The sequence below is a fragment of the Podarcis raffonei genome, chromosome 4 (assembly GCF_027172205.1).
Source record: "Podarcis raffonei isolate rPodRaf1 chromosome 4, rPodRaf1.pri, whole genome shotgun sequence".
NCBI lineage: Eukaryota > Metazoa > Chordata > Lepidosauria > Squamata > Lacertidae > Podarcis > Podarcis raffonei.
The window spans coordinates 30,844,933-30,860,072 of record NC_070605.1 but is presented as its reverse complement, the minus strand read 5'-3'; the positions used below and the strand labels follow the sequence as shown (position 1 = coordinate 30,860,072).

General features: G+C 40.0%; 1 protein-coding gene across 1 annotated transcript; it reads left to right on the top strand.

Annotated features, from left to right (window-relative positions):
• Nucleotides 1-2,686: 2,686 nt before the first annotated feature.
• LOC128412749 (galactosylgalactosylxylosylprotein 3-beta-glucuronosyltransferase 1-like) lies at nt 2,687-6,687 on the top strand. The gene is made up of 4 exons (XM_053386072.1): nt 2,687-3,423; nt 3,583-4,118; nt 4,522-4,818; nt 5,888-6,687. The coding sequence occupies exons 1-4, from the start codon at nt 3,312-3,314 to the stop codon at nt 5,972-5,974; spliced, it is 1,032 nt and encodes a 343-aa protein (XP_053242047.1). The 5' UTR covers nt 2,687-3,311; the 3' UTR covers nt 5,975-6,687.
• The last annotated feature ends 8,453 nt before the right edge of the window (nt 6,688-15,140 follow it).

The window sequence follows — 15,140 nt, the reverse complement described above, 5'->3', positions numbered from 1 at the left end:
AGATAAAATTTTCAGTGGACAAATAAAGTGAAAGAAATGAAAAAATGAAAACAAAATGTGCTTTAAACTGTAATGCAATACAATTGTACAATACAACTAAATATGAATTTGTGAAATCGAGCATGATTAAGTGGGCACAAGGTGTGGGTCACAATACTGATTATGAATTATGGAGAAAGTTGTGGAAAATAAATATGAAATTCACATGTTTTGCAATAAAAGAAAATATGATGAAAATGACCCACAGATGGTATTTAACACCCACAAGATTGGTGAAAATGTCTTTTAAAAAAAATGTTGGAAGTGTAATGAAAATGAGAAATTTTTTCCACATGTGATTGTCCTGTAAAGTAACTAAGGAATATTGAGAAACTATATATAATGAATTTTTTTAAAGATAATTTTAAAAACTTTCCCCACCTGTGATTTTCCTCTTGGGGATAGAAACAACAGAGGTCCACAAAAAACAAAAGAGTTTATTACTATACACCACTGCCACAGCTAGAACCTTATTGGCACAAAGGTGGAGAACAAGTATAGTACCCACTAAGGAAGAACGGCTGTTTTTTTTAATAGATTTTTTACTAAGAATTTAAACAAAACATATTATCTTAAAACATATCATCCTTAATTCCCCCCCATTTCCCCCCTCCCCCTCCCTCCGATAAAACTAACACCCCTGACTTCCCTCAGTTCCAGTCTCTGGTTTCTCTATAAATGCTATTCTCTGCATGTTACAAATTTGTATAGATCCTTAATTTGTCTAACTGTTTGTTATCAATAAAAAGTTTGTGAGTATTTATTCAAAACCTGCCAAGCAGTCCAATTCACTTTGTTGCGTCTTTAAGTACTTTGTAAAAGGTTCCCATTCATCTTTAAAGGCACAGTTATCCTTGTCCCGTAGTTTATGTGTCAATTTTGCCAATTCTGCATAGTCCATCAATTTCTCTTGCCATACTTCTTTAGTCGGAGTTTCCTCAGTCTTCCATCCTTGTACTATTAAGACTCTTGCTGCCGTTGTCGCATACATAAACATATTTTTCAACTTATTTGACAGGTCTTTCCTTACAATCTACAATCCCTAACAAAAATGCTAAAGGTTTTTTGACAAATGTTAGGTGGAACATTTTCTTCAATTTGTTGCATATCATTTCCCAAAATTTTTTAATTACATTACAATCCCACCAAATATGATAAAAAGTCCCCTCCTTCTCCTTACACTTCCAAGATATATTTGAGCTAGTTTTCCCTAACTGCACTGGTGTCATATACCATCTATACATCATCTTCATATAATTCTCCCTCAGCAAAGAACAATGTGTAAATTTTAGATCAATTTTCCATAACCTTTCCCAATCTTCCATCATAATGTTGAGACCTACATCTTGTGCCCATTTGATCATGACTGATTTTACCTCTTCATCTTTCGCCTCCCATTCTAGCAGTATGCTGTATGCAGCCTTCAGTAATTTCACTTTCCCTTCAATCACTTCGATCTGAAACCTAGATCTTGTATAGCTAAATCCTTTCTTACTGTCTTCTTTATATGTTTCGTATAATTGTTGATAGTGCAACCAACTCTGAAAATGATCTTTGATCTCGTCATAATCTCTTAACTTCCATTTTCAATCAACATATGTGAACCATTTTCCTTTCTTTCCAAGTTTGAGCAGTAATGCTTCATGTGGTGAAAGCCACCAAGGGGTCTTTTGTTCCAGTAAGTCTTTATATCTCTCCCTTACTCTCATTAGTGATTTCCTAATTATATGGTTATAAAAACTTCTGTGAACCTTTCCTTTCCCATACCATAAATATGGGTGCCAGCCAAATCTGTTATCGTGTCCTTCTAATTCTAATGCCTCTTGCTTATCCAACCTCATCCAGTCCCTGATCCATACCAGACAAGCAGATTCATAGTACAATTTGAGGTCTGGGTGGGCAAACCTACCTCTATATTTTGTGTCTGTAAGTATTTTATGTTTTATCCTTGGCCTTTTGCCCCCCCCCCCCCGATAAATTTTGAAACCTCTTTCTGCCATTTTTTAAAGCATTCATCTTTCAGGATGACTGGTATTGATTGGAAAAGAAGTAGCATTTTTGGCAACACATTCATTTTAATCTCCTATATCTTGCCTAACAATGAGAGATTCATTCTGCTCCATATTTCTAAATTTCTTTTTACCTCAAGCCAGATTTTTTCATAATTATTTTTAAATAGGTTTATATTTCTTGATGTTAACCAAATCTCTAAATACTTGACCTTTTTGTGGACTTCAATCTCAATATCTTGTTCTCACTCTGTTTTTTCCTCTTCCCTCATATTTTTAACTAATAATTTTGTTTTATTCCTATTTAACTTGAATGCTGCCACTTCCCCATTTTTTTTCTATTACTTTGGGGAGTGAGGTTTTAGGTTCTTCCACTGCTATCACTAAATCATCTGCATATGCTTTTAACTTAAATTCGCTTTTCCCAGTTTTTACACCTATAATCTCTTTGTCTGCTCTTATGTTTCTGGCAAGTACTTCCAGTACCAGGATGAACAATAATGGTGATAATGGGCATCCTTGTCTCGTTCCTTTTTGGATCTTACAGTCATCCGTTTTCACCTGATTTATAATTCGGTAATTTTGCTTTTTGTTCTGAGTAAATCGCTGCTATTCCTTTTAGAAATTTAGAACCACTTCTAATTTGTTCTAGCAGTTTTGTCATGAATTTCCAAATGTGTAAAATGTTTCAATATGCCAAACTGGCTGGTCTGGTGTACAGGATAAGAGAAAATGAAGATAAGTAAAAAAAGAGGAATGGATAATGTTTCTTGAAAATTTTAAGAACCAGTATAAACAATACATAGCTTAGCAGGACTTTAGTAAATCTAGCAGAGATGAAATAGAGTTTTTAATAGATAACAAACTGGATGATTAAAAAGATGTGGATTACGCAGAGTAGTAGAAAAGCAAAGGATGCAGGATAAGGGTGGAAGGGAACCCATATGGTGTATGTATACATGTTGTATTTGGTACGAAGTTGTAAGTGGAACAGGGAGAGGGAAGGGACTAAGTATGCTCCCTGTTCCTGTTTTTGAAAATGCAAATGAAATAATAAATGGGGGGGGAACTGTAATACAATACGGTATTTAGGTATATAAGTAATGCTGTTATTCCGACCAGTATATAATTATTAACAAGTCATTATAATTTTACAAGCGCGTTCCAAGTGTCATTATATTTATCCATACACTTTCATAACTCCCCCCGCTACTTTGTTCTGAAATGTAGGGAGATGCCCAGGCAGTGGGACATCTCTGCAGCATGCTGAGGAGACGTAACCTTCTCACTACACTTCTGATTGTGTTGCCATGGGGGCTTCTTCTTACACTGTTGCATCAGTACCCAACTACCCGCTACCTCAACCTTCTGAGAAGTAAGTGCACGAAGCCCAGCCTTACAAAGAGCTTCTTTTTTCCCCATTGCAATTACAGTGCTCAGGGATAATTAAAATACAAATGTGAATGTGATGAAGGTCTTGGTGGCACTGCAGTGGGTGTTTTATGATTTATTCTCTCTATTCGACTTGCCTTAGAGGAAACAGATGAAAACGTGAAGGCCAAATTTCTCTTCAATAATAGCACATCGCTCGCGAGGGAGGATGGACTCTCATCATGTGCTCAGCAGCCAGCTGTTGGGGCAGCTCCAAAAGTAATCGGGAGCTATGTGTACTCCAGGCCTCCCCCGTGGTCAGAGGCTCTGCCTTCCATCTTTGTGATCACCCCTACCTACAGCCGGCCAGTGCAGAAGGCTGAGCTGACCCGTCTGGCCAATACTTTCCTCCATGTGCAGAACCTCCACTGGGTGGTGGTGGAAGACGCTCCCAGAAGGACCAACCTAGTATCCAATCTGCTGGAGAAGATAGGGATCAATTTTACGCACCTGAACGTTGAGACGCCTAAGAGTCTGAAGAACCCTTCCTGGCTCCCATTTCACAAACCGAGGGGCACGTTGCAAAGGAATCTTGGACTGCATTGGTTGAGGGAGAATTTCAACACCACACCACCACCAGAGGGTGTGGTCTACTTTGCTGATGATGACAACACCTACAGCCTAGAGATCTTTGAAGAGGTATTGGACTCGAGTTTAGGGTGGTTTCATTTTTGGGGTCCATGATTGAGGCACATTGGTTGAGTGCATTGCCTAGCCATAGTGGACAGCGTTATTGGGGTGGATAGGAAGAGGTGCCAAGCTGATGACAAAGGAGAGGTGCTGGAGCTCAGTGGTAGAGCACTTGTCCTAGCCTTGGGCGCATACCCCCATTGGATTCAATGGGATTTATTTCCAAGGAGACATGGTTAGGATTGTGCTGTTTGTGCTACCGTTTTTTACAAAGCTATTGCTGTGCCCATTAACCTGTCGGGCTTTTCAGAAGGTGGGTGCATAGAAGGGAAGTCGGAGGAATCAAAGGGGAACACTCGAGGAATTCTCAGAGGAACGGCCATCACAATTTTGTTTTCTTTCTGACAAGCAGATGCGCTACACAAAGAAGGTGTCCGTCTGGCCAGTGGCCTTTGCTGGGGGCCTCAGGTATGAGTCCCTAAAGGTGAGCCCGGCAGGCAAAGTGGTGGGCTGGAAGGTCGCATATGACCCTAAGCGGCCCTTTGCCATTGACATGGCTGGCTTTGCCATCAGCCTCAGGCTGATCCTGGAGAAGCCTCAGGCCACTTTCAAGCTGGACGGAGTGAAACCAGGTTACCAAGAAACTAGTCTGCTGGAGGGTCTGGTTACGATGGATGAACTGGAGCCCAGAGCCGCCAACTGCACAAAGGTTAGCATGGCCTGAATGTTTGTGCAACAGCCTTGCCCCCACCCACCCCTGCCATCCACTTCCACTCTGGAAGGTGCTTCTCATCAGAGATTAGGCAGGCCAAAGGTAGATTATGGGGAGCGCATCCAGTTCTGTTGCATTGGGCACAGAGCTTCTGGGGTACCACAGATGGTGCCATAACTATGACATCCAACAGAAGTGGGGGGAGGACTGGATTTTAGCGTCACACACAGGGGTGCCCCTGAAATTTGAGACACCCAGGTCTGCCACGGGGTAGGCACCCACTGTCAAGTGTTTCCAGCATGTTTTAGCATCTTACTGCAATGAACATTAACGTTTTACTGATATTTTATGAAATGTCTTATGGCTCAACATTCTGTGGCTACAGAGCGTGCTTAGTCTTCATTTGGGGTGTTCCCAAACACTGGGGTTCTACCAAGCCCTCCGATCCCCCTCCCTCTTGTGCAAATATGGAGGTTGTTTTGGTTAAAAAGCGATCAGTGCTCATGGAATTGTTTGTTTCTTTGTTTCATATTCTGCTTGATTGAAAAAAAACCCACCTCAAAGCAGTTTACAGAAAGATAAGCAATAAAATTAAATTACAAGCCTAATTTAAGTACACAGTTAAAAAACTAAAACAGATTAAAATTACCTCAACTCAAATGAATCCTACATTAGTAAGAGTGATTGTTATTTAATTGGGGGGGTTGCTTAATTTTTAAAAGGGAAGGTTATTGCTTTGTTTTGTTTTTTGTTTTAATTATTTACTTGGTGTTTTTATCTTATATTTTATTCTGTGAACTGCCCTGAGATCTTGTGACAGAGGACAGAATATACATTTAATTCGTTAATTCATTAATAGAAAGAGCAGTATCAACATGCCCTTCCAACAAGGCTTGCAGCTCCTATCGATGTATACATGTTCCAGAGATTCTTCTGTTCAGACAGTACAGTTCTGTTCAGATGTATATGTACCAGAGGCTTCACGGATGGCTGCCATGCATATTTGCCAATATTTGCCTTCAGGCTCAGCCATGACATCCTAATAAGGTGCACATTCTCTCTGTAGGTCTTGGTTTGGCACACAAGGACGGAAAAGCCAGGACTGGGTAATGAAGGCAAATACGGATTCACAGATCCAAGGATGGAGGTATAATCGGGAAATCAATAAGAAGACAAAAAGAGACAATGCAATGCATCTTAAGTTATTAAATGGTATGGTGTATTTTTGTTGTTGCTGATTCTCTCATCTAGTTCAAGACTGATTCAAAGAGAAATTATATTTCAAGAATATATGTGGGGGAGGAATGCTGATACCTCCTTCAGATATCCACAATCCTTTGCACAAACTTAATTTCAAGCTCTGTTGAAGAATGTATTTAGCTGTGTTTACGAAAAAAATGCAGTGGTTTAATTTCTGAGGCAGATGCGTGAAAATGAGAAAGACGGACCTTTGGCTGTGAAGATAGCTTCATGCATGGTGCTTAGATTGTCAGTCTAACATTGTCATTTCCCTCACCCACCCTGCTCCGCAGCTAAGCTCAGATGATACTCAGAATAGCTACCATACCCTTGGCATGCTTCAATGGAGACAGTTGTAGCTTTTAAAAAGCTATCAAGTCAACTTTTAGTTCAAGAAGACCAATAAATAAATAAATCTGCATTTAAAAAGGAAACCTGTGACCTTGATAAGAACTTCAGTTTCGATTGAGAAAACTATGCCTGTTTAATTGGGATTTGAAAGGATGGGAAGGATGAAAACAAAGCAGTCTAAAAAGGAACTTAACAGTGAAACCTATGCACCTTTCCCCAGAAATTTAATAAGCATGCACAGGGTTGCAGCCTATTTAATATATAGTACCATTTTAGATCTGGAGGGACGTGGTTGGATGGACCATTGTTTTAACTCCACAACAACTTAATACAAACAATAGTATACCTGCTTCATTTTATTAGCATCATCACTTTTAGGGACTCTGGAGCCACACCCTTTTAATCAAAGTCAGCTTTTATTCCAACACTACTGTCTAGCCATTCAAAGCCCTATTCAGACATTCAAAAGAATACCACCCCATTTTTGTGCAGTTTTGTGATTTCTCCCATCCCCCACTAGGTTTACGGAGCTGAAGTCAGTGGGATTCTAGGCAAAATGTTTGTTTGTTTGTCAAAGTATTTGGAACCCACTACCAGTGCAGTTTACAAATTCATAACACAGTAGCTCTCCACACACTTACAATTTAAGACCTGGAAAATAAAGGAAAAGGTCTTGAGTACATGGAAAGATTCGAGACTCAAATGCTCATACTAATGAAACCAGTATAGAGCTATTATGAAGGCTGACTGGGAACCTGACTATAATGACTGTGACTAGATGCTTACAAGGTGATGGTAGAAGAGGTCCAGACTAGATCTGATAGTGGTAGTTTGGCATGTTTACATCCAGAATATCCACAATTAATTAGCAAGGGGTGAGCAGGCTGAAGATTCACTTCAGCAGGTGGAGAGAATTTCACAGACATGAACAACTTAGATCTTATGATCCTAATCAGGGGACTCAGCTAGACTGGTGAAAAACAAGTGATTTATATGTGTTGTATGTGCAAAACTAGTGGCGCTGTGGGCTAAACCACTGAGCCTAGGGCTTGCCAATCGGAAGGTTGGCAGTTCAAATCCCTGCAACAGGGTGAACTCCCATTGCTCAGTCCCAGCTCCTGCCAACCAAGCAGTTCAAAAGCACGTCAAAGTGCAAGTAAATAGGTACTGTTCTGGCAGGAAGGTAAACAGTGTTTTCGTATGCTGCTCTGGTTTCACCAGAAGTGGCTTAGTCATGCTGGTCACATGACCCAGAAAAACTGTCTGCGGACAGACATCAGCTCCCTGAGCGAGTAAAGCGAGATGAGCGCTGCAACCCCAGAGTCGTTCGTGACTGGACTTAACTGTCAGGTGTCCTCAGATGGATTAATGGCAAAATATTATAAAAAATTAAGTGAACAGCTGGTAAATCCATTCAAAGATCTAATGAATGAGATTTTAAAAACAGGTGAAATCCCAGGAACATGGAAAAAAGCTTATATTACAGTGATTCCAAAACAAGATTCTGATTTGCTGCAAATAAACAATTATAGGCCTATTTCTTTATTAAATAATGATTATAAACTATTTGCAAATACCTTAGCCACTAGAATGAAAAAAATATTAAGAGAGTATATACATCAAGATCAGGTAGGATTTATTCCAGGTAGATAAATGAAAGAGAATATAAGAAATATTTTGAATGTAATAGAATACCTGGAGGTAAAAAATGAAAAGAAAGCAGCAATGATGTTTATAGATGCTGAAAAAGCTTTTGATAATGTTTATTGGGATTTCATTTTAAAAATTGCTTGAAGAAATTAATTGTGGATCTAAATTTTTAAAAGGAATAGAAGCAATATATTCAGAACAAGAGGCCAAGCTAATTGTAAAACAGGTGATAACGGATGAGTGCAAGATGCAAAAAGGAACTAGACAAGGATGCCCACTGTCACCACTGTTGTTCATTCTGGTCCTGGAAGTACTTGCAAGAAATATAAGAGCAGATAAAGAGATTATAGGGATAAAAACTGGAAAAAGTGAATTTAAATTGAAAGCATATGCTGATGACTTAGTAATTACGGTGGAGGATCCAAAAAATTCTCTTCCTAAAGTGATAGAAAAGATTCAAGAATTTGGGGAAGTGGCAGGATTTAAATTAAATAGAAATAAAACTAAGCTACAGTGGTACCTCAGGTTACATACACTTCAGGTTACAGACTCCACTAACCCAAAAATAGTACCTCAGATTAAGAACTTTGCTTCAAGATGAGAACAGAAATCATGCTCTGGCGATGCGGCGGCAGCAGGAGGCCCCATTAGCTAAAGTGGTGCTTCAGGTTAAGAACAGTTTCAGGTTAAGAACAGACCTACGGAACGAATTAAGTACTTAACCCGAGGTACCAGTGAATTAGTAAAAAATTTAAATGAAGAAGAGAAAAGGGAGCTGAAGCAAAGTATTGAGATTTTGTTGTTGTTGTTGTTTAGTCGTTTAGTCGTGTCCGACTCTTCATGACCCCATGGACCAGAGCACGCCAGGCACCTCTGTCCTCCACTACCTCCCGCAGTTTGGTCAAACTCATGCTGGTAACCTCGAAAACACTATCCAACCATCTCGTCCTCTGTCGCCCCCTTCTCCTTGTGCCCTCCATCTTTCCCAGCATCAGTGTCTTCTCCAGGGAGTCTTCTCTTCTCATGAGGTGGCCAAAGTACTGGAGCCTCAGCTTCACGATCTGTCCTTCCAGTGAGCACTCAGGGCTGATTTCCTTAAGAATGGATGCGTTTGATCTTCTTGCAGTCCATGGGACTCTCTCGAGTCTCCTCCAGCACCATAATTCAAAAGCATCAATTCTTCGGCGATCAGCCTTCTTTATGGTCCAGCTCTCACATCCATACATCACTACTGGGAAAACCATGGCTTTAACTATACGGACCTTTGTTGGCAAGGTGACGTCTCTACTTCTCAAGATGCTATCTAGGCCTGTCATTGCCCTTCTCCCAAGAAGCAGGCGTCTTTTAATTTCGTGGCTGCTGTCACCATCTGCAGTGATCATGGAGCCCAAGAAAGTAAAATCTCTCACTGCCTCCATTTCTTCCCCTTCTATTTGCCAGGAGGTGATGGGACCAGTATTGAGATAGAAGTATTGAGATAGAAATCCATAAAAAAGTAAAATACTTAGGGCTATGGTTAACAGCAAGAAATATAAATGTGTATAAGACAATTGTGAAAAAGTGTGGTCTGAGATAAAAAGGAATTTAGAAATATGGAGTAGAATGACCCTCTCCCTACTAGGAAAAATAGCAATGATAAAAATGAATGTATTGCCCAAAATGCTCTTTTTCTTTCAGACAGTCCCAGTAATGGTGAAAGATGACTGCCTCAAAAAATAGCAGAAGGATATTTCTAAGTTTGGGGGGGGGCAAAAGGCCAAGGATTAAACATAAGATACTTACAGATATAAAAGAAAGAGGCGGGTTTGCCCTCCCAGACCTTAAATTGTACTATGAGGCTGCGTGTTTGGTTTGGATTAGAGACTGGATAAAACTGGAAAAGGAAGAGGCATTAGATTTGGAAGGCCATAATAGATTTGGATGGCATGCATATTTATGGTATGGGAAAGGAAAAGTTCACAAAGGGTTTTATAATCATATAATCAGGAGATTATTAATGAGGGTGTGGGAGACATATAAAGATCTATTAGAACAAAAAACACCCTGGTGGCTATCACCAACTGAAGCTTCGTTGCTCAAACCACTTGGTAAAAAGGGGAAATGGCCTACATACAGAGATTTGCTGAAGGATCAAGAAGGAAAATGGAAATTAAAAGATTATGAGGAAATAAAAGACCATTTTCAGAGTTGGTTACATTACAGACAACTACATGAGATGTACAAGGAAGACAACAAGAAAGGGTTATACAACTTCTAGATTTCAAAAGGAAGTGATAGAAGAAGAAGTGAAGCTGTTGAGGAAAGCATATAGTATTTTGCTAGAATGGGAAACAAAAGATGACAAGGTCAAGTCTGTTATGATCAAGTGGACACATGATATAGGACATAATATACAATTTGAAGACTGGGAAAAATTGTGGAAAGTAAATCTGAAATTTACATATTGTTCTCTTTTGAAAGAAAATTACATGAAAATGATGTATAGATGGTATGTTACACCAGTACAGATAGCAAAAATGTACAAAACCGGGTCAAACACATGTTGGAAATGTAAAGAAAAGAAGGGACTTTCTATCATATGTGGTGGGAATGTGGATGTCAGGGAACTGCCATCGGAACTAGCGGTGGAGGCAAGGCTCCACAGCGATGCTGGAGAGGGGCCAAGCAGGGAGAGAGGCAGGTCTCCAGCTGGGGAAGGAAATCAGTGCAACACCAGGGATAGAGGGGGGCCAATGGGGGAAGCAGAGAGGGGGCTCCAGGACTCTTCGCAGGAGACCAGCGAGGAGAGCACAGGTCCTCCGCTGCCCACACCCACCCTGCGCAGAAGACTTCCGCACAGGGAAAGTAGGCAGTGACTTGGCGTCAAAGAGCTTCTTTGCTGGAAGAGGTTTAAGAAACGCCCACTGACGGATTCTGCCAGCGACTGAACAGCCACGGAGTGGATGGCTGTCCAGCGAGAAACGGTTTAACCAGCCAACCTAGCCCAGAGCGGCGGTAACTTACGCACAAGCAACCCCTAAAACCATTACAGTAGAGAAATGAAATTTTTTTGGGAAGTGATATACAATGAACTGGCCTTAAGAGAGAATTTAATGAAAATGATTTACAGGTGGTACGTGACACCAGTCAAGCTTGCAAAAATTTACCATTTGCCCGATAATAAATGTTGGAAATGTAATGAGACTGAAGGTACATTCTTTCACCTTTGGTGGACATGCCCAAGGATTAAGGCATTCTGGGAGATGATTTATAATGAAATGAAAAAAGTATTTAAATATACCTTCCTGAAGAAACCAGAGGCCTTTCTCCTGGGCATGGCTGGCCAATTGGTGCCAAAGAAGGATAGAACTTTCTTTATGTATGCTACAACAGCAGCAAGAATACTCATCGCAAAGTATTGGAAGACACAGGATTTACCCACCCGGGAAGAATGGCAGATGAAGTTGATGGACTACATGGAACTGGCGGAAATGACTGGCAGAATCCAAGACCAGGGAGAAGAGTCGGTGGAAGAAGATTGGAAAAAATTTAAAGACTATTTACAGAAACATTGTAAAATTAATGAATGTTAGAAGGATGTTGGAATGAAGCTATATGGCTTTAGTAGGAATGTTATAAAGAATTAAGTAAGAATAGATTGTTTAATGGGCCAAAGGGGAAAAAATAAGGTTAGATTGGGTTAAGATAAATTATAGGACAAAAAATGAGAAAGATGGAAAGGATTTGCTGAAATAGCTAACTGAACTGGAATACAAAGGAGGGAGGTGTGAGGAGGTCGTTGAAACAAGTAAATGAAAGACAAGATATGGAAATATTGGATGTGTTTTTAATTGTTTTTGTTCTTGCTTTTGTTTTGTTAAGATAAGTAGTGTTTTTGTTTTTTTATTGTATTGTATTGTTTTGCTTTGTTTAACTCTTTTTCTTCTTTTTGTAATCTTTAAACTCTTAATAAATATTACTTTAAAAAAAAGATATACAATGAACTGAAAGAAATGTTTAAAAACTAGAAGCATTTCTGTTAGGGATTCTAGGACAAGACCTGCCAAGAAAAATAAAGAATTTATTTATGTATGCTACAACAGCGGCAAGAGTCATGATAGCATAAGGATGGAAGAATGAGGAAATCCCAACGAAAGAACAGTGGCAAGAAAAATTGATGAGTTATGCAGAACTGGCTTTGTATGTCAAACTGCGGGACAAGGACAACTGTGACTTTAAGGAAGAATGGTAGCTTTTCACAAATTATCTAAAAAGACAACAAAATGAACTGGACTCCTTGACAGGGTTCAAATAAACATACACAAATTTATTGGTTGATAATATGATAGATAGATAGCGTAAGGATATGTATAATTTTATAACATGCAGAGAATAATATGTGCTGAGAAATCAGAGAGAGGAGCTGAGGGAAGTCTTGGGGGGGAGGGTTAGAAGGGGGTGGGGAAAATGGGGGGAAATAATGAATATGATATGTTTTGACAGTTTGTATGTTGAAGTTGTTAATAAAAATATTTTTTAAAAAAAATAAATAACTGTCAGGGGTCCTTTACCTTTACGATATAACAGTGTACCACCAGATGGTGCTGTGGGGTCCCTTTTTTCTGTACCTGTTTTCCCTGTTTAAATTTACAACGCGTTTAACTGAAACGCTTCTTTGATGTGTCTAGATCCAGCACAGTACTTATTTATTATTACTATTTGTTAGGGCTGCCATACGCCCTAACAAGGAAAGAAATGAAACTGGTTTCAGGAAGCAGTGTCTGCAGTGATACTGCTGATAAACATCAGGCAATAGGAAAAAGGAAGCAAACCACAGAGATCCTGTCAACATGTTTTGAGGCTTCGCCAGGTCTGTTCAACCTTCTGCAGCTGCTCCTGCTGTCACCCACTGTTGTATCTGGAGCTTTAATCCTAGAATAATAGGCAGGTAGGACTTTAGAATGTAGTAATCTGATTGGCTGTGGGAGCCGTCCAATCTAGCTCCATAAGGGAAGTTTGAACCAGCCTATCAGGTGTGACCTGGGGTTTGAACAAAGGATATATAGCCAGGCAAGCACTGACAGACACACCCGATGACTGACAGTTTTTATTACAAACTGATATAAACTCCACAAAACTGAAGGTTCTCTCAGAGTACATTTCACCCACCCAGCTGCCCGCCTTCCAATTTCCATGTTTCGTACCCCCAGGCCCCCACACACCCACAAAAGGTATAAAGAAATGGTGTCACAAAGAAGCAAAGGAATCCGAACATTCCCCCTTCACCTGACAAAAACACCCCACCTCTGTTCACCCATCACTCTGAAGGCCTCAAACACACACATGCACACCAACATCTGATTCTTTGGACATGATTTCCCAAAATCATGCAACATCAACCGCAGAGGCTTCCTAGCTTAAAGGGTAACGTTTTGTCCATTTGACAACACTGTTTTTATATTGGCATGGCATTTGGGAGAGCCTTAATGGATATTAATTACATTTAACGAAGGCTGGATTTCTCTGAAAACCAAAACAGGATCAAAACATTTTTGTGTGTGTTCACATTGGAGTAATTGGGGCATTTGCTTTAGGCCGTGTTTGTTTGTTCAGCCTCCAATCTTTCTATTTACATGGGCTAAGATGGAAACCATCTGAGTCTGACTCTTCTTGGCTGACAGTTCCTGGGGACCAATAAAAAGGGGGTTATTGCTTGCAACAAATGTTCCCGTTTGCTTCAATGTTTGATTAAGCAGTCTGAAGCTAGGTTGTTCTGTGTAGAAGAGCACCTTGAGAATTGTGTGCTATCCACCTGTCTAGACTGCCGATTACGGCTATCTAGAAATGGCCATGTTTTATTAAAAAGTTAGTTATGAGGATTCATGCAGGTTTTTCATGCTTCTTCATTACACATGTTTCTTGGTTTTGAGGTGCACCCATCAAAGAACAGCAGGGGATTTATGACCAAGAGTCAAATTAGCAGTGAAGCTGTCTGGGGCTGCAAGTTTGTGCTCTCACTCTACTTTTACTTTAAAAATAAAAGCATCCAGCTCTTATGGATGAAAAGAAGTACTTAAAAATTGGTGGTGTGTGTGTGTGTGTGTGTGTGTGTGGACATTCTGGCAGCCCAACCTTATTCTTGTTCCTCATCCACCCACAGGAAGTTCCACTGATTTAATGGTGCTTAGTCCTGCAAAGTGTGCATTACATCCTGTGGCTTAAAAAACAAAGTATGTGGCTTGATCTGCCTGTCTATTTGTAAATGAATGATTGCTGTTAAAGCAGAGTAGAACGAGGAAGTACATTTGTCATTTGAATGAGCATTTTGCCCAATGCCAGTTTCTCATTTGCATTGCAAAACAGTTGCAAGTCAAATTTCAGCCTCATGTGGAAAGGTTTGGATGTTTAATTTTTTTTATTAAGTTTCAACATTTTTTTTAAAGAAATACAATCAATACACCATTTCGTCTTTTCTCTTGTTTTTGTCGACTTCCCACCTCCTTTTCCATGGGGTTCTTGTTTCTCTCCTTCTGCTGCACCCTTTCTTCTTGATTTGCATCGTCACGTAGCTCCTATTCAAAAGTTATTAGGTGTAGAAAGAATGGCACAGTTTCAGATAGAATGGAGAGATGCCTACACACACAAATCTTTATGCGCAGAGGCTTATTTCGGACATTAAAATGAATTCATGTAGACTGCCCCTCCCTTTGGTGCTGGCGCAGTAGTAACAGTGTCAGAATAGATCCAAGGAGACCAAGGCTCAAATCGCCACTCACCCATCAGACACACGGGGAGAATTTGAGCTAGTCACCAACTTTTCTCAGCCCACCTTATAGGATGGGCTGTGAGGATAAAAATGGAGGGGGAGGAATGATGCATTGAATGCTACCTTGAGATCCTTGGAGAATGTGTGGAGTATATTTTCTACACAGAACAATATCTGAAAAGATGTTCCCTGTCTTATGGCTACTGTTCCATTACCTTACACATCTCCTGAGAGACCGTCCTATAATGCAGACCCTCTTCTCTGGATAAACTACCCTTGTCCATTCTCTTAAACTTTGCTTTCAGAATGCTGCTTTGCTTCAATGGCAGCAGAC